Raw genomic sequence first — 21,134 nt, forward strand, 5'->3', positions numbered from 1 at the left:
AATAAAAATGGGGCTGGGTGCAGTAGCTTATGACTGTAATCCCAGCACTCTGGGAGGCAGAGGCAGGTGGATCACCTGAGGTCAGGAGTTCGAGACCAGCCTGCCCAACATGGTGAAACCCTGTCTCTACTAAAAATACAAAAATTAGCTTGTGCACACCTGTTGTCCCAGCTACTCGGGAAGCTGAGGCAGGAGAACAGTTTGAACCCAGGAGCCAAGATCGCACCACTGCACTCCAGTCGGGGACAGAGCAAAACTCTGTCTCTACTAATAATAACAATAACAATAATAATAATGGGCCAGGCATGGGCATATTGCCTGTAATCTCAGCACTTTCAGACGCCAAAGAGGGAGGACTGCTTGAGGCCAGGAGTTCAAGACCAGCCTAGGCAACATAGGGAGACTCTATCTCTACAAAATATATTTTTTAATTTAAAAATTAACAATGCATGGTGGCATGCACCTGTAGACCTACCTACTAGGGAGGCTAAGGCAGAGGGCTCACCTAAGCCCAGGATTTCAAGGCTGCAGTGAGCCATGATCATGCCACTGCACTCCAGCCTGAGTGACAGAGTGAGACCCTGTCTCTAAAAATAAAAATAAAAATTTAAAATTAAAAAAAAATGACTGGGAGCGTATACATAACAAAAATTAATAATTATTACTAAGTAACAATACCTTGGGTTATAAGTTTTTGTTCATCTATTTCCTAATTTTACTACAATGGATTTCCAGTGTATTAACATTATGTTTTTAAAACACAATGATGTTCTACTTCAAAAATAAGAATGCCCTCACTGTAAATACAGATTTCAGACTTTTTACAAAAGGAAAAATTATAGAACAACCTACAAATTTAGAAGTATTTTTTTAAATTATTATTTTGCTGCTTTGGGAATATGTCATTTTTTAAACCTCCTCCCTCACATTTCATTTAAAAAGGAATTATTCATACTTATAGTAACAGAGATTGGGGATTTATTTTCCCCTGTCCAAAAGTGAAAATTATCTGAAATCCAACCATATATAGAAAAGTTATTATGGCTATTAATTTTTTAATTCAATATAAGATGATTTCTTCCTTTATGCCTCCTGAAAATGATACATTATTTAGAAAAGTAAAAAATTATCAGTAGTCACCGAGGTAGGTTAAAAATAAGTAACACTGTGTCTCTACATCACTCTCTCCAGCTATGCCTCCATGGCAGCCAACGATTTTTATCACGTATCTTTTACAGCAAGGCAACAGTTTCCATGGAAACCACAGGGCAAATATCCATTACTGCTGCCAAGGACTTTTATGAGCACACATAAGCTGAGATAACCGCTTACTCTCTTTTATTAATATTTTTAAATGGTTAGCTACTCTGATTCTGGTTTTGTTGTGTTTGTTGTCTCTATGAACAGATCTAGAGATGAGTGAAAAATCAAGTAATTTTTGTACCCCTTTAGCAACAAATGAACTCTCAAAATCAGGGGAGCAGGAGAGAAAAGACCCAGAAAGTCACTGAGCCAGCATACATGCCAGACAATGTCATCCCATTTGCCCTTACAACAGGGCAAATCACAACAGAAATCAGTGACGCACTTAAATACAAAAGATGAAATTCTCTTCCATTACCACAGCAAAGTACGTAGATTTATTGGGGCCAAGATGCTGATTAATCAGGGGAAAAAAAAGATAATCAATAAATCATAAAACTAAAAAAGTAGCCACATACCTCTCTCAACATATTGTTCTCTTTCTCCTTCTGCTCCAAAAGGCTTTCTAGGTGATGAACGTGCATCTCTGCCTCTGCCAGTCGTCTTGTTCTCTCATGGTCTTCCTCGGTAGCCTTGGCAGAAAGTCCTTTGCTCTGCAACATTTCCAGAAGCTTCTTAATGGATTCATCCCGAGCGTTTAGGGTCTGCTTTTGAGTCTCTATACGCAGCTCCATTTCCTCCAATGTCTTTCGAAGAAGAAATAGCTCTTTGGCCTGCCGCTCATGCTCAGCATGAAGCCTCTGAAAGTTCTCCTCTGTCAGCTCTGCTACACAAGGTTCGCCAGTCCTACTGCTACTATCTTGCTGAAACAGCTGATTCAGGTCCCTCTGGATCCGTAATTCATCCTGGAGAGCCTGGATCGTCATCTGCATGTGCTAGAACCAAGACAAAAAGAAAACCCCAAATCAGCTTTCCTCCTCAAGTAGCAAATCAGAGCAGCCTGCAGGAATCAAAAATAGCTACAAGAAATCTGCATCTAGCAAATTAGGATTCACCTTATTCTGTTTCACAGGTCCTTAAAAAATAATTGAGATAATATGGAAAATGTCAGTAATTTAACTTCAGTTTATTCCCGACAGGAAGCGAAATAAGTATGGCACTCCTCACTTTGCATAAACTATAATAAAGACACTGTCCAAAATTAATAGAAGGTATTACACAGAAACTAAAGTTGAGGGAATATGGGAAATGGGAAATCTACAGGAATATGAATACATTCATTCAAAAAATTTCATCAAAACGGCCGGGCGTGGTGGCTCATGCCTGTAATTCCAGCACACTGGGAGGCCGAGGCGGGCGAATCAGCTGAGGTCAGGAGTTTCAAGACCAGCCCGACCAACATGATGAAACCCTGTCTCTACTAAAATACAAAAGTTAGCCGGGCGTGGTGGCATACGCCTATAATCCCAGCTACTCGAGAGGCCAAGACAGGAGAATTCCTTGAACCTGAGAGGTGGCGGTTACAGTGAGCCAAGATCGCACCATTGCACTCCAGCCCAGGAAACAAGAGTGAAACTCTGTCTTTAAAAAAAAAATTTTTTTTTCATTAAAAAATACAAAGGATGGCCAGGCGCGAGGGCTCACACCTGTAATCCCAGCACTTTGGGAGGCCAAGGCAGGTGGATCACCAGGCCTGACCAAGACCAGCCTGGCCAACATGATAAAACCCCATCTCTACTAAAAATACAAAAATTGGCCAGGTACGGTAGCTCACGCCTATAATCCTAGCAGTTTGGGAGGCCGAGTCGGGCACATCACAAGTTCAGAAGTTCAAGACCAGCCTGGCCAACATGGTGAAACCCTGTCTCTACTAAAAATATAAAAATTAGCCAGGTGTGGTGGCACAAATCTGTAATCCCAGCTACTCGGGAGGCTGAGGCAGGAGAATTGCTTGAACTGGGAGGTGGAGTTTGCAGTGAGCCAAGATCACACCACTGCACTCCAGTCTGGGTCACAGAGCAAGCTCCGTGTCAAACAAACAAACAAACAAACAAAACCAAAGGACAGCAAAACATAAAATGACTTTTAAGTATTATAAACATTAAATAATAAATATTAACATTTAACAAGTAATCTGTATATGCCAGATTGTGCCACACATTTTTTATGTTATTTCATCTTCATTATGACACACGGACTTTTTTTTAATTTTATTGTAGTAAAAATCCTTAACATGACATCTACTCTCCTAACAACTTTGAAGTGTACAACACATTATTGCTGACTACAGGTACAATGTTGTACATCAAATCTCGAGAGCTTATTCATCTTAACCAAAAGTTTATATTCCTGTTGATTAGTAACTCTCCATTTCCCCCACCCCAGCAACTACCATTACACTCTTTGATTCTGTGAATTTGACTATTTTAGATACCCAACACATGTACTATTATTTAATTTTACAGACGAGGGCACGAGGTTAGAGAGGTTTAAGCACTTGTCCAAGATCACAGAGTAAGTGATAGAGCTGGCATTCAAAGCAATCCTTGCAGCCCACTAAATCTAGAATCAAGAAAAAAAGAAAACTCCAAATCAGCTTTCCTCCTCTAGTAGCAAAAACAGAGCAGATTGCAGAAATCAAAACTAGTAATACCTAAAGATAATAATATAGCAAAGTTTTTTTTAATTAGAATATGCAAAGCTTTTTATATAGGGGATGATAACAACATGGGTGACTAATTAAATAAAGGTATTAATGCAGATAAACTACTAAAAATGTTTGAGAGGGCATATCTTTAGCTTGTATCCCTAAAGAAGGTATATGAACCTTTAATCTGAATGGATATGTAAAGTCCAGTACATTATACAATGAATTCCAAAAGGCTATTACATCAAAAATCTTAGTTTGAGGAATGAAGAAGCAACAATAAAAGATCATTCCCTGATTCAAGGTCTAGCAGTGTACCATACTGGGAAGAACACTAAACTGTGATGAGAAAACATGAGTTTTAGTTCTGGCTCTCACACTGACTAGTTATGACATTTAGACATGTCACCATCTTTCTGGGTTTCAGATTCCTCATACTTTAAATGAGGGTATAAATACCTGCATTATCCATTCAAAAAAATCTCTTTTTTTTTTGGAAACAAGGTGCCTGCTGTATTAGTTTGTTTTCACGCTGCTGATAAAGACATACCCAAAACTGGAAACAAAAAGAGGTTTAATTAGACTTACAGTTCCACATGGCTGAGGAAGCCTCAGAACTATGGCGGGAGGCAAAAGGCACTTCATACATGGTGGTCGCAAGAGAAAATAAGGAACAAGCAAAAGTGTAACCCCCTGATAAACCCATCAGATCTCAAGAGACTCATTCACTATCATGAGAATAGCACAGCCCCCATGATTCAGTTACCTCCTCCTATGTCCCTCCCACAACATGTGGAAATTCTGAGAGACACAATTCCAGGTGAGATTTGAATGGAGACACAGCCAAACCATATCACCTGCCAGTGTTTTTCAGCCTTAAAAAGGAAAGAAATTCTTACACATGGTACAACATGGATGAACCTTAAAGACATTGTGCTAAGTGAAATAAGCCAATCACAAAAAGACAAACACTGTATGTATCCATTTACATGAGGTATCTAAAGCAGTCAAATTGATAAAAAGGAAATAGAAGTGTGGTTGCCAGGATGCAGGAGGGGGACAGAATGAGGAGTTATTGTTTAATGGGTATAGAGTTTCAGTCCATCAAGACAAAAAGAGTTCTGAAGACAGATGGGACATACTGAATGCCACCAAACGGTACACTTCAAAATGGTTAAGACGGTAAATTGTACGTTATATGTATTTTACCATAATAAAAAATTGGTTGGAGAGAAGATATTTGTCACAAAATTTCACTCATGGATATTTCAGGTTAGTTCTCATTTTTCACTATTTAAGAGGCACCTTCACATATGCATCTTTACACATAAATCCACATTTTTCTTGGGAACTCTCAAAGATGGAATTGCTGAATCACGAAGTGTGCACAACTGTAATTCTGACACATATTACAGATCATTTCCATGTGTATCTTCGTGTGTCTACTTTTGGGACTCCTCTCTTCTCGTTCTTTGTCCATTTTGTTATTGAACATTTTTTCCTGATCCATTTTAAGAGCTCTTTGTATTAGGAAAATAATCTTTCACCTGCTGTGTATGTTACAAATATTTTTCCAAGTGTGCCATTTTTCTTTTAACATTGTTTATGATGACTTTTAATAGATATCTTCTTTTTTAATACAAAGACAATGACATTTTCCTTTATCATTTCCAGTTTGGGTATTATGCTTTTAGCAAGTAGTGAACTTTCAATTATGGTAGTCTTTAAACACTTGAAAAGCACTGCTATTTCTTTGTAGAATAAACTCACCAAAAAAAAAAAAAAAAATCAGGAGTTTAAATTCATGAATATAAATTTAAAAATGCATTTCACTACCAGCATCATCTTTTAATCATTAACAGTTGCTGGAGTTCAAAAGACCCTCAATAAAAAGATGTATCAAAATGCTAATTCTCTGAAAGCCTAGTTTCTTTCCCTTGGAAGTCAACAAAATTTCCTGACACTCCTGAGTGAATATATCCCAAAGGGAAATACCAGAAGTTAAATTCAACAGGGAAGCTGATTTCTAGGTATGACTATTCCTCCTTTTTTGAACATTCATCATCCATTCATTCAGGTTAGGAGAAATATACATTGGCTATAGCTAATAGTTTCACATATGCTTTGGCACATATGGCTAAATGTAGCATGGCAATTACTATTTTGGTAAAGAAAGAAAACGTTAACTACTAGTGTGTCTGGTTCTTCAGCTCTGCTCGCACCCATTTTACTAGAGTATAAAAATACAACAATGCTGAGTGGTAGCCTAGAAGTCTATACAGCAGTTTTCTCCACTAAAATATAAACCAACATTTCCTCTTTTGGCTACAATCAGGCTAGCTTTATTTTATAAAGATTCCTGCCAACTCCTTTGGAAGAAGAAGAAGGAAAAAAGCAGACTACAAGCAAGGCTACTCTTTCTTCAGCGTATTCACACAGAAGATAAAATGGGCATATTCACACATCACAGCCATCTATAATGATCAACCAAAAACAGACACATTGAGTTTAAGGAAAGATCTAGCTGTAAGATAATACTAGACTGTCTGTTTGGGAAGTCTGGTCCCGACACACTGCAAAATGATCTCACACTCCAAATTTTACAGCAACACCCACTAGTCCACTTCTCACTCTCACACTCAGCTTGATTTTGAAAGGCTGGGAAAGTGTTTGCCTAAAATTTACTCCAGGGACTGTACTATTATCACACCAAGCTATATCTCAATGAAATGGTAGGATATTGTGAACAACAATAATGAAAATTCTTAACTCTCTTGACAGGGCCTATGGCTTTTATTACAACAATAATATATCTGCAAAAAACAATGACAGATCACAACTACTATTCATATATTTTAGATAAATATCAGAAGCTCTTCTGAGGCAGAACTTCCACAAATAAACTCACTAGTTTCTTAGAACAAGAGTACACTTTGATCCCGTTTATTCTCATTCCTAAAATAACAGAACTATGTAGTCTAGAGACATTTTTAGAGAAAAAAAAATGTGGATACGTGAAATGGTCATGATTACAAGCAAAACATATCACAGAGAACTCAGTACACTGTTTATCAAGAAGATCAGAGTCAGAGAAAACACCAGCACTGTACCCTTTTATAAATGTTAAATTAAGAACATTTTTTTTCTGAAACATATAAATCCATGTATTAAATAAACTTTATTAATGTAACATGCAAAAGAGCTTTAAATAATTCTTAAGTCAACCAAGTCAAGCTTCCCATTTAGTTAGGCTATCTGATGTCCTCATCTGTGCTGCCCAGGGCTGTATGCTTATCCACAGAATAGCACTTATCAGACTGATCTGCAATTTAATTCTTGGTATTTATCACCAATGAACTTTCTAGGACTTAGGACTGTCATCTTCTTACCCTGGGCACGGCACAGTACTTGACTACTATACGTCCTCAATAAATTTTTGATGAAAAACTGACAAAAATTAAATGTTGAGAAATTATGTTGAAAGTAAATGGCTACTGTATATTAGCTGCATTTCAAGTATCTGGGCAGTTATACCACCTATTCCTTAAAAAAATAATGCGGTGAATTACTCTTATTCTAAAAAAATCACCACACCTGTAATCCCAGCACTTTGGGAGGCCGAGGCAGGTGGATCACAAGGTCAGGAGTTCAAGATCAGCCTGACCATCATGGTGAAAACCCGTTTCTACCAAAAATACAAGAATTAGCCAGGCATGGTGGTGCACACCTGTAATTCCAGCTACTCAGGTGGCTGAGGCAAGAGAATCGCTAAAACCCGGGAGGCAGAGGCTGCAGTGAGCTGAGATCCTGCCACTGTACTCCAGCCTGGGCAACAGAGAGAGACTCCATCTCCAAAAAAAAAAAGAAAGAAAAGAAAAAGAAAAAAAAATCAGTTCTACATCAACCAATACAAATAATTCTTAAATCCAAGCTGGCCAAAGTACAAACCACAGTCCTAATTAATATGTTAATTATATGCTCTAGGTTTATTCAATATTTGACCTGAAGTAAAAAGAAGCATTTTCAGATAATTAACAGTCAACAAAGATCTTTCATAGTTACAGTACTATACAAAGCACAGCAAAAGTACAGGATAAAGTTCTTACCCAAAAATAAAGCTCACAAATGGGTAAAACCTAAGAGTTATAACCTATTACAAATTTTAAATTAACAACAATAGTCAAGAAAGACAAAAGGAACACAGATAAAGCACTTATTTTACATGCAACATATTCAAATGAAGCTTAGAACCTATAAGATCACTATGAACTAAACTCATAAAACTTTAATATATCTCTATGAAAACAAAGTACAGTCAACCCTTGTACCACACAGGTTTGAACTTTAAGGGTCTGCTGACACATGGATTTTCTTCTGCCTCTGTCATTCTTGAGACAGCAATATCAACCCCTTTTCTTCTTCCTCTTCCTCAGCCTACTCAACACACAAATGATAAGGATGAAGATCTTCGTGATGGTCTACTTCTACTTAATGAATAGTAAATGTATTTTCTCTTGCTTGTGATTTTTTTTTTTTTCTTTTCCCCCTGAGACGGCGTCTCGCTCTGTCGCCCAGGCTAGAGTGTAATGGCACGATCTCGGCTCACTACAACCTCCGCCTCCCAGGTTCAAGCAATTCCCCTACCTCTGCCTCCCGAGTAGCTGGGATTACAGATGCCCGCCACCACGCCCAGCTAATGTTTGTATTTTTAGTAGAGATGGGGTTTCACCATATTGGCCAGGATGGTCTTAATCTCTTGACCATGTGATCTGCCTGTCTTGGCCTCCCAAAGAGCTGGAATTACAGGCATGAGGCACCACACCCAGACAATTTTCTTAATAACATTTTCTTTTCTCTAGCTTGCTTTACTATAAGAATGCAGTATATACATAAAATACATGTTAACATATAACATACAAAATATGTGTTAATCAACTATGTCATCAGTTAGGCCCTGGTCAACAGTAGGCTATTAACAGTTAAATCTGGGGGGAGTCAAAACTTATATACAGATATAACCCCCCACTTTGTATGAACGTCAACTGAATTCTAGTTTCCATCATTTTAAAAGAAACATTTTAAAAGAAGAAATTAATTTAACGAGTCTGAACCACAGAGAATGAGACAGGGGAAGAGCCTCCAAGGTAATTTACTCCTCCTTATTGTTAGTTCAGTATTCTTTGAGTTAATGACAGAGATTTATTTTCTGTACAGCAAAGCACACTGAAAGCCCTCAAATATTAAACCAAATCAAAGTTTTCAGACTAATCTAAACACAAGCAGGAGACTCACCAAAATGCAAAAAAGACCCACACTAGAACTCAAATGGATGGATTAAATTGCTTAACATTCTCACCCATTATCTGGAGCTTAGTAAGCAAAGTTATTCTCCTCTAAAAATAATGTCAGAGTCAAGAAAATGAACAAGCAATTCCACTAGAATTCTAACAACTACTCTCTGCCTCTGAACCCAGGAAAAATAAGATAATCTATCTTTTTGCTCTGCGAATGCTGTACATAAATCTAAGTAGCAAGATAATTGCTGGGGAACATCAAAATTTGGACAACAGGTTTATTTCAGCAATAGACATAATCCATCTTTATGCCACCCCAACCCAGAACAGAAGTTAAAGAATAAATGAAAATGTGGTCGGGTGCCGTGGCTCATGCCTGTAATCCCAGCATTTGGGGAGGCCGAAGTGGGTGGATCACTTGGGGTGGGGGAGTTTGAGACCAGTCTGACCAACATGGTGAAACCTCATCTCTAAAACTACAAAACATAGCTGGACATGGTGGCAGGTGCCTATAATCCCAGCAATTTGGGAGGCTGAGGCAGGAAAATCGCTTGCACCCTGGAGTTGAAGGATGCCAAGGTCATGCCACTGCACTCCAGCCTGGGTGACAAAGCAAAGCTCTGTCTCAGGGAATAAAAAAAAAAAAAAAAGAGTAAATGAAAACGCTATGAAAATGGGGAAGTCCTACTGTCATAAATGCATTCTACATACACCACGTAATGACGTTTCAGTCAACGAGAGACTGCATGTATCACAGTGGTCCCAGAACATTACAATGGAACTACAAAATTCCTATCACAGGCCAGGAACGGTGGCTCACACCTGTAATCCCAGCACTTTGGGAGCCAGAGGCGGGAGGATCACGAGGTCAAGAGATCAAGACCATCCTGGCCAACATGGTGAAAGCCCATCTCTACTAAAAATGCAAAAATTAGCTGGGTGTAGTGGTGTGCGCCTGTAATCCTAGCTACTCAGGAGGCTGAGGCAGAAGAATCGCTTACCCGGGAGGTGGACATTGCAGTGAGCAGATATCAGGCCACTGCACTCCAGCCTAGCGACACAGCAAGACTCCATCTCGGGTCGGGGGGTGGGGAAGTCCTATCACATTGTCATACCCATCATGTTGTTGTAATACATACATTACCCATGTGTTTGCAATAATGTTAGTGTCAACAAACCTACTGCGTTGCCAGTCATATAAAAGTGTGGTACATACAATTATATACAGTACATAATACTTGATAATAATAAATGACTATGTTACAGGTTTTTATTGTTAGCTGTTTTTATTTCCAAGTCCTTTCTGTTTTAAGACAGTCTCTCACTCTGTCGCCCAGGCTGGAATGCAGTGGTGTGATCTCGGCTCACTGCAACCTCCTCCTTCAGGGTTCATGTCATTCTCGTGTCTCAGCCTCCCAAGTGGCTGGGATTACAGGTGTACACCACCACCCCCTATTTTTTGTATTTTTTAGTAGAGATGCGGTTTTGCCATGCTGGCCAGGCTGGTCTCAAACTCCTGACCTCAGGTTATCCGCCCACCTTGGTGCTAGATTCAGGTATGAGCCACCTCATCTCAGACAGTAGCATTTTATTGTTCTTATATTTTATGTATATTTTCCTCACATTACTGAAAAAAAAATTTTTTTTAATTGTTTTTTTGAGACAGAGTCTTGCTCTGTCACCAGGCTGGAGTGCAGTGGTGTGATCTTGGCTCACTACAACCTCCGCCTTCCGGGTTCAAGCAATTCTCCTGCCTCAGCCTCCCACGTAGCTGGGACTACAGGCGCGCAGCCACCATGCCTAGCTATTTTTTGTATTTTTAGTAGAGACGGGGTTTCACCATATTGGCCAGGATGGTCTCGATCTCTTGACCTCATGATCCACCCACCTCGGCCTCCCAAAGTGCTGGGATTACAGGCATGAGCCACCGCGCCCGGCCTGAAAATTTATTTTTAAAGTATTAATTAGCTGGACACAGAGGCTCACGCCTGTAATCCCAGCACTTTGGGAGGTCGAGGCACACAGATCATGCGAGGTCAGGAGTTAGGGACCAGCATAGCCAACATGGTAAAACCCCATCTCTACTAAAAATACAAAAACTAGCCGGGCATGATGGTGCATGCCTGTAATCCCTGCTACTAGGGAAGCTGAGGCACAACATCTGCTTGAACCCAGAAAGCAGAGGTGGCAGTGAGCTGAGATTGCACCACTGCACTCCAGCCTGGGTGACAGAGTGAGACTCTGTCTCAAAAACAAAAGTAAAAATTAAAAAAAAAAACAACACAGAAAGGACCTGGAAATAAAAACACCGAACAACAAAAATGATAAAACTTGCATAGAGAAGACCATAAATTCTTGGAAGCAAAACACCGCGGTATAAATATAAACATTTGTACAAAAACCCTTAATATTCTCCATGACAATCATCAAATAACATGTGTCTAAGACTCTTTTGCGTACGTGTTTGTAAAGACATTAAGTAGATAGAAGAGCTCCTCAAGAAAATTAATGAGGAAAATTTCTGAGAAATCAATGCAGAGAAAGGCAATCAATGTAGGTTTGCCTAACAATATTACTTCATGTTTCTATATTTAAAAGGAAAATAAATTTGCTTTTCCTTCATAAATTTTCCTTCATATTTAAAAGGAAAATAAATTTGTTTTTCTGGTTATCTGCCAATTCTATCACACAAACCCCAATAAATACGTTTGTTACCATTAATTCCAGACAGACATTTAATTCCTGCATCCATACTGCAGAGCTTTCACACCAAGTTATATTTGCAATTCTAACGCTTAGGTCTATGATCACAAAAGCTTTCACATCACTTCAGCTGACTTTCTACTTTTTTTTTTTGTTTTCTTTGAGTCAGAATCTCTCTCTGCTGCCCAGGCTGGAGTGTAGTGGCGCTATCTCGGCTCACTGCACCTCTGCCTCCCAGGTTCAAGCGATTCTCCTACCTCAGTCTCCTGAGTAGCTGGGATAACAGGTGCTTGCCACCAAGCCCAGCTAGTTTTTGTATTTTTAGTAGAGACGGGGTTTTCACCATGTTGGCCAGGCTGGTCTCAAACTCCTGACCTCAGGTGATCTGCCAGCCTCGGCCTCCCAAAGTGCTGGGATTACAGGTATGAACCACCATGACCAGCTTCAGACTTTATACTTTAAGGGAAAGATATTTGGATGGCTATGTTAGGAAGTACTAATGATAAAATTTTAAAATCACAAATTAGACTTCAAAATTTTTAATTTCTCCTTATCTAAAGAGACCATTATATCATATGGAAAGAGTGATGAGGAAAAATTTTAAAAGGAAAGAGACCACTATAAAAATAAAATTGGCATGCCACATATAACTGTTAAAGGACTTGTATCCTTGTATCCAGAATATATAAACTACTTCTACAACTCAAAAAAAAAATTTTTTTAAGTGGTTTTTAGATACTTCAAAAAGAAAAATACATTCCTGGGGAAGATGAACATTCTCCTAAGGACAATAAGCAATTGAACTAACTAAACAATAAGTAAATGAAAAAGTGACTAGCATCTTTAGTAACTGGGGAAATGCAAATCAAAACCATAGTAAGATATCACTACACGCCCACTAGAATGGCTAAAATTTAGACAACCAACAATACTAAATGTTGGCAAGAATGGGAAGCAGTCAGAACCAACACTGAAAATTGGTCTGGTAGTTTCTCATAAAGGTAAGTATGCACCTACCCTAGGACCCAGGAATTCCACCCTTAGGTATTACCCCAAGAGAAATGAAAACATGTACCAATAAACACAACCATATAAAAATGTTTACAGGCTGGGCGCAGTGGCTCAAGCCTGTAATCCCAGCACTTTGGGAGGCCGAGACGGGCAGATCATGAGGTCAGGAGATCGAGACCATCCTGGCTAACACGGTAAAACCCCGTCTCTACTAAAAAATACAAAAAAACTAGCCGGGTGAGGTGGTGGGCGCCCGTAGTCCCAGCTACTCGGGAGGCTGAGGCAGGAGAATGGCGTGAACCCGGGAGGCAGAGCTTGCAGTGAGCTGAGATCAGGCCACTGCACTCCAGCCTGGGCGACAGCGAGACTCCGTCTCAAAAAAAAAAAAAAAAAAATGTTTACAGTGGTGTTATCCATAAAAACCAAAAACTGGAAACAACACAAATGTCCATCAACAGAAGACTGGATAAACTGATGGTACCACACTCATACAACAGAGTATCAGTATATAAAAGGGTAACTAGGGATACATGCAACAACATGGATAAATGTAAAAACACATGCGGAGCAAAAAAAGCCAGACACAACAGGGTACAGACTGTATGATTCCATTTAAATGAAGTTCTAGAACATGTAAAATTAAAGTGAAAGGAATCAGAACACTACCTGTGCTGGGCGGCAGGGATGATACTAACTGGGAAGAGATGCGAGGGAACTTTGTGGGATGATGGAAATGTTCTGTATCTTGACAGAACTGTGGATTACACGGGTGTTGGCATTTGTCAAAACTCATGGAAACAAGATACTTAAGGTGTGTGCATTTCACTGTATGGAAACTATATCTCAACCAAAATATGTTTTGAAAAGAAGTAAAAGGTGTAAGGTTTAAAAAGGGAAAATAAATAAATATTCAAGAGAAGCTCTTAACAAGTAGAAATGACTTGGACTAGAACAAAGAAGAGTAGACCCGGCACAGTGGCTCACACTTTGAGAAGCCGAGGAGGAAGGACTGCTTGAGCCCAGGAGTTCAAGACCAGCCTGGGCAACACAGATACCGTCTCTAGAAAAAAATTTTTAAAATTAGCCGGGCACTGTGGCATGCATCTATAGTCCCAGATACTCAGGACGCTCCGCTGAGCCCAGGAGTCTGAGGCTGCAGTGAACCATGATCATGCCACTAAACTCTAGCCTGGGCAACAGAGTGAGACCCTGTCTCAAAAAAAAAAAGAAAAGAAAAAGAAAAAAAGACGGGATGATAATTTTAATAATTTTAAAGAACTCTCCTAGTTCTAACATGCTTTGTAGCACACTCTTATTGCCTAACTCAATGTAACCTTACATTCGTAACGTAAAACAGGTTTAAAAGCAGAGGTTTGAGGTTATAAAGTCACATTCAAACATACAACAAAGAAAGAAAACCGCCACCAATAATTAAGCTCTCTATTTAAAAATTCACACAAATGATGTTATTTGCACAGTTATCTCTGCAACTTCCTTTTGTTACTTAACATAATAAGCTTGAAATTTATCCACATGGATGCACGTAACTCTACTTCCTTCATTTTATGAACTGTATAATGTGGGTCCACAATTCTTTATCCAAAAATCTAAAATCCAAAAAGCTCTTAAGTTTTCCCATAACTTATTTTTAAAACGTAATTAACCCAAACAGTATGAAGGCATTTAAAATCTATTTATCCCACTTAATATGAATATTCATAAATTTTGCTACAGAAAAAAAAACTGTATGTTTGATTATGAGGTGTTTCCCAAATCCCAATGGGAGTGTTATACAATAAATGGTATACATACTGAATTACCCTTAATGTTTAAAAATTTCTAATTTCCAAACTGTATCTGCCTTAAGTATTCTGGAGAAAAGGATTGTTTCCTTGAATTCCACTACACGAATAATATCAATTTATCCATTCACTTACTGAGGAACAGTTAAGCATTTTTGTACGTATTCACTATTATAATAAATACAGCACCTCCATCTATCTAGATCCTATCTAGATTACTATTATAATAAATTACACCTCCATTTTTCTAGATCCTTGAGCACATGGGTAAAAGTTTCTCTCAAGAAGACACAGAAACAGAACCGCTAGGTAGCACAGTATGCCTCCAACTTTACCAGTCATTTAAACTTGCTACTTTTGCATTTTACACACAGCTAAGTACATCATGCAGATGATAACAGATATCCAGCCTGGAATGTTTCTATCTAAGGAACTTTTATATCATCATATAGCACTAACTTTTGGTATAAATGATCAAATTGCTATTTCATATTAAAAAAAAAACCACAAATGATTGTGCATTCAAGTCCCTCAATAAGGAATAAAGGCAAAGCGTGTTCAAAGAAAGGCGTGAATTACAAAGATGCCTTAGCAGAACCCTCACTTCATTCTGAGACACGAGAAATATTTTTAAAATTATATCTATGGAATATTAAATAAATCTACCTCTCAATATAAGACCTTATGTTTCTCCATTTAAACAAAGAACCATTCGCCAAAAAAGAAATACCCCTTCGTGTCTTAATGTGCTACTTACTGCCATTCTCAGGACAGTTTAGCTTACTTAAGAAGGTAGACACAAAGGTGCCGTCTTCACGCTCGACGTATGCAGAGACTGTGCAATGCTCCAACGAGAACACAGCACAAGAAGGTGAAAGTTCCCTGTTGTAAAAAACATTAGTCTAACTGGATCATTCTCAGACAAAAGAACCAAACTGATAAGCAATCAGGCATAAGAGGAGAAATCAATAAATTTACCATGCTGGTATATTTTGAGGTTTTGTTCACTCAAAAAACAAAATTATTAATAAAATCAGAGCTTCAAGGATATGAAATGGAAATAATTTTCATTTTCTTCAAGGGCTTTTAACATCATTTTACTGTTAGAGGGATAAAAATTATTCCCACAAAAAATATGCTAAGCATTAGTAAAGGATCAGGTATCCCTGTGTGACTACTATATTTTTAATTCCTAAATTGAAAAGTAATTATTTCTGTGTGTAATAAATAAGAAAGGGCCAGAAGAGAAACTTCATTGTTGTGTCTTTTAAGCCTTCAGGTTCCTTATCTCCAAGATAATTTCATAATTTTGGCACCTTAGTGAACAAGTACAACATTTGGCATTTTGTAGGCATTCTCAGCGAAAGATGAAAAACTTGAACATCTCTCTCCAAAACTTGAGAGTCTTAATTAAGATTTCATCATCACCGGGCGCGGTAGCTCACGCCTGTAATCCCAGCACTCTGGGAGGCCGAGGCAGACAGGACATGAGGCCAGGAGTTCAACACCAGCCTGACCAACACGGTGAAACCCCGTCACTACTAAAACTACAAAAATTAGCCGGGCGTGGTGGTGTGCGCCTGTAATCCCAGCTACTCAGGAGGTTGAGGCAGCAGAATCACTTGAACCTGGGAAGCAGAGGTTGCAGTGAGCTGAGACTGTGCCACTGCACTCCAGCCTAGGTGACAGAGACTCCATCACAAAAAAAAAAAAATCTCATCTCAACATCTCTTCAAAAACTTAAACATCTCTCTCCATCTATGTTCCTTCCCACCTTGCTGCTTCCTCTTTTCAACTATAATCTCTCTCAAAGAAGGAAAGAGAGAGGAAACAGAAGAGATTGGGAATAATTCTAATTTCTCTCCTCCTTTCACCTAACATAAAATAATATCTTTCCCTGAGAATCCCTACAAAATGCCAAGTACTGTTGTACACTAAGGTGCCAAAATTTTGATCTCAAAAATCTCTATAAAATTATCTTGGGCCGGGCGCGGTGGCTCAAGCCTGTAATCCCAGCACTTTGGGAGGCCGAGACGGGCGGATCACAAGGTCAGGAGATCGAGACCATCCTGGCTAACACGGTGAAACCCCGTCTCTACTAAAAATACATAAAAAACTAGCCGGGCGAGGTGGCGGGCGCCTGTACTCCCAGCTACTCGGGAGGCTGAGGCAGGAGAATGGAGTAAACCCGGGAGGCGGAGCTTGCAGTGAGCTGAGATCCGGCCACTGCACTCCAGCCTGGGCGACAGAGCGAGACTCCGTCTCAAAAAAAAAAAAAAAAAAAAATTATCTTGGAGACAAGGACCTGAAGGCTTAAAAGACACAACAATCAAGTTTCTCTTCTGGTCCTTTCTTATTTATTGCAAAGAAATATAATTACTTTTCACTTTAGGAATTTAAAAAAAATTAAGTAGCCACACAGGGATACCTGATTCTTTACTGATGCTTAGCATTTTATTAATCCAAACATATGAGCTGGGATAGATGCTCAAGTATTTCCTTATTCTGACAATTTCCTGTGTGTGAGTGTGTGTGTATCTATGTGTGTGTGTGCATGTGTGTTTAATAGAGAGAGAAGGGTTTCGCTTTACTGCCCAGGTTGATCTCAAATTCCTGAGCTCAAGCAATCCTCCCACCTCAGCCTCTCCTGAGTAGTTGGGACTGCAGGCACACTCGCCACCATGCACAGCTTTTTCTGACAGTTTTTAACAAATTTTTTGGTCCCCATATTACAGGGGTAATTGACATTTCAAATAAAGCTACTTGTTTAACCTTAAGGTGTCTATACAAAAACAAGAAAACTTAAATGAAATGTTCACACAAGAATATTAAATAACTTTAGTGAACCTAAAATTTTCACACCAGAAAGAAAGGAAGTACTCAAAGAATAACAGGAACATGTCTAACAGACACAGCAGTGAGCTTGAATGGGCTCCCACTGACCAACCCTAGGACAGACTGAGCATCAAATCCAATAATGGTGGTTACATACCAACTACTGAGAAAACCAGGGATCTATAAATCCATACAGACACGACATGAATAAATGAAAACAGTTGAAGAATGAGATCTGTATATAGTCTCAAGGTATGTCCTCACAAAACAAGTATTGATTACAACAGGAGAGTAACTGCCCAGTGGAGAAGCTGGAAAGGGATTAACACCTTGCTCAAGTAATCAAAGTGATCGTCTTCAGTAATAAGACAGCCTGACAGTCGTGTGCCATCTGCCACGGTACAATGACAAGAACAGAGCATCACTCCTGCGATATTCTTTTCAGCGATATACAACCTGAGCATATAATGAAGAAACACAGGACAACCCAAATAGAAGTATATTCTATAAAATTACTAGTCTGTAATCCTTGAAAGTATCCAGGTCACGAAGGCAAAAACAGACAGAAACTGTCCCAGATTGAAGGAGATGAAAGAGACATGTAACCTGTGATTCTAAACTCAATCTTTTTTATTTACAAAGATTATTTTTGTTTATCAGAACAACAAATGAAATTTGAATTCTAAGGTAATTTCCTGAATGTCATGGCTATGCCAAAGGTCCCATTTTGTGGGACACACATACTGTATAAAGGGAGAGGTATGATGACATATAGGTTGGCGATTTATCCTCAAATGGTTACGGAGGCAAAAAAGTTATTTTTACTGTATTTGCAATTTTTCTCTAAATTTGAGATTGTTTCAATTTTTAATTACTCAAAAAATATGATGGGAAAAAATCCATTCGAAGTAGGAAAAAAATTTTTACAAATTACATAGCAGTAACCTTGACAAGAAATGTACAACACTTAAATGAAGAAAACTACAGCACTTTGCTGGAACATGTAAATAAACTTTTAATCAATTAAAAAAATAATAGTAAGCCATACTTTATTTTTATTTTTTTGACACAGGGTCTCACTCTGTCACCCAGGCTCAAGTGCAGTGACGTAGTCCTGGCTCACTGCAGCCTCGACCTCTCAGGCTCCAGTGATCCTCCCACCTCGGCCTCCACCGCAGCTGAGACCACAAGTGTATGCCACAAAACTTGGCTAACTTTTTATTTTTATTTTTATTTTTACAGATGAGGTTTCACCATGTTGCCCAGGCAGGTCATGAAGTCCTCGGCTCAAGCAATCCACCCACCTCAGCTTCCCAAAGTGCTGGGATTAGAGACATGAGCCACCGTATGCCATACTTGAAAAATAATTTGCAGGTTTAACACAACCCTGATTGTAGTTGACTGAGAAAAAGAACAGTTCTGAAGTTCATTTTTAATGAACTTCCAGATCCAAATATATTTATTGAGTATTTACTATGTATCAGGTACAAGGGATACAGCAGTAAGCAAGAAAAATAAGATCTTTACCCTCATGGAACTGAAATTCCAATGAAAAAGAAAGTAGACAAACTGTCAAGAATGTTATGGTGTGATAAATGATATTGAAGAGACAGGATAATATGGCAGACTGGGTACAGGATTTCCTACTTTAGATAGGGTTGGGTTCAGGAGGGCCCTGTGAAGAAACAGCATCTGAGCTGAGCCCTGAGGCAGGTGGGATATATAAAGAGTTGGGTAAGAGTATCTGGCAGCACCTCAGAACAAAGAGTGAGAATGGCAAAAATACAGATATGGGAGGGAAATTTTTTCAATGCCCAACCGGCCATTAATACAAAATTATTTGCCTGTAATAATTAAATCAATCTAGTACTAGAAGAAAGTACCAGAAAAAAGGATAACAAACAGAAAAGTAGATCTTATAATATATAAGCACTTAACAACAACAAAAAAAAATGCCACAAACCAAAAGGAAAGGGACCGATCTTTACCACACAATGTGTAGGATGATCTTCAGTTATTAGGAAAACATCAAAATAAGTTTGTCTCCTCACACAAAAATACAAAATAAATTCTTAAGGAAAATTAAAGAACTAAGAGTAAAATGCAAATTAATTAGAAAACAAAAAACATATATACACATTTATGATATTCATTCAGATAAAGAAGGCCTTTCCAAGAAAAAAAGAAACGTAAGGAATTGCAAAAAAAAAAAAAAAAAAGTGTGGTACATTTTACTGCTTACCAATATAAAATGTGTATACATCAAAAACATAAAAACTAAAGAGCAAACGACAAACACTGAAAATTATTTATAACAAATGTGAGAGAAAAAACTTTATCCTCACTATATAGAGCCCATATAAATTAAATGTTAAGCTCTTCCCTTCCCCCAAGAAAAATTAACAAAAAATACACAATTCACAGATAATACCCAAATAGCAAGTAAACACATGAAAAATGTAAACAAAAAAAATGCAAATTAAAACAAAATAATACTTTTTAACATACAACACAGGCAAGTTTTTTTTTTCAGGGTAAAGATAATATTAAGATGTAAAGTGAGACTGGCATTCTTACAGACTGCTAGTGAGATAGTCTAATTTTTACAGAAAACAGTTTGTCAGTAGGTATATCCAGAACAGCCTTTCTAAACCAGTACTGTATTCTGCTAAAGAATTAAGCCCTACATAAAATAATTTCATGACTGTTTTCTCAATTCTCTCAAGGATAATTCAAGCCAGTAAAGCTCGAGATGCACAGGAAATATGTTAATTTTACTACACAGGGTAGATACCTCAGGGCATTAGAGCTTAATTTCCTCAAGGACCGAATTGCGAAGGGCTGATCAAGAGCTATTTTAAAAAGATGCATTCTTTAAGAATATTATAATATACCTCTTTCATTTTATAAGCACAATTGTGTCATCATCAAGAAGTAGAGACTATATTTTAGCCATGCTGCTTTCTCTCCAAACACAAGGTAGATAATGTAATAATCTGTGGACTAATTTTTGTAACTTTTTTTCATTACAAAGTAATGAATACCACATTAAACACTTTAAGAGTGTATAATGTATACGGGGGGAAAATGGACTCTCCTGTAATTCCTTTGATCATCTTTGACAAATAGATTCAATTATTTAGCAATCTACCTTAGGAAAATAATCAGAAAATGTGAAAATGTATTAACAAAGATAGCCATGACAGTATTATAATAAAAAAAAAAGGAATATCCTAAATATGCAACAATAAAAGAACGGCTAAAAACATGACATCATTTCATATAGTCATTTAAAATAACCTTCCTGAAGAGTATTTAGTAACGTGGGGCAGATGCTCTAAGTTTTTTAATCAGTTTTTTAAAGTCATATAAAGAATGTGTGGACCAGGTGTAGTGGCTAACACCTATAATCCCAGCACTCTAGGAGGCTGAGGAGGGAGGATGGCTTAAGGCTAGGAATTCGAGACCAGCCCAGGCAACAGAGTGACACCCTTTCTCTACAAAAAAAAATTTTTTAATTAGCCAGGGCTGTTGGTTCACACCTGTAATCCCAGCTACTCAGGCAGCTGAGGCAGGAGGATCACTTGAGCCCAGGAGCTTGAGGTTCTGTTAGCTATGACTCTACCACTGCACTCCAGC

The 21,134-nt window shown here is 38.3% G+C and overlaps 1 protein-coding gene across 6 annotated transcripts in view; it reads right to left on the reverse strand.

The window, feature by feature from the left end:
- Nucleotides 1-21,134, reverse strand: part of ERC1 (ELKS/RAB6-interacting/CAST family member 1) — a 502,036-nt gene that overhangs the window by 448,093 nt on the left and 32,809 nt on the right. For all 6 annotated transcript variants that reach the window (XM_025401992.1, XM_025401990.1, XM_025401993.1 and 3 more), the window contains exon 2: nucleotides 1,722-2,138. In XM_025401992.1, coding sequence (XP_025257777.1) covers nucleotides 1,722-2,138 — 417 coding nt within the window. The remainder of the gene's footprint in view (nucleotides 1-1,721; nucleotides 2,139-21,134) is intronic.

This window comes from Theropithecus gelada, chromosome 11 (genome assembly GCF_003255815.1).
Source record: "Theropithecus gelada isolate Dixy chromosome 11, Tgel_1.0, whole genome shotgun sequence".
Lineage (NCBI taxonomy): Eukaryota > Metazoa > Chordata > Mammalia > Primates > Cercopithecidae > Theropithecus > Theropithecus gelada.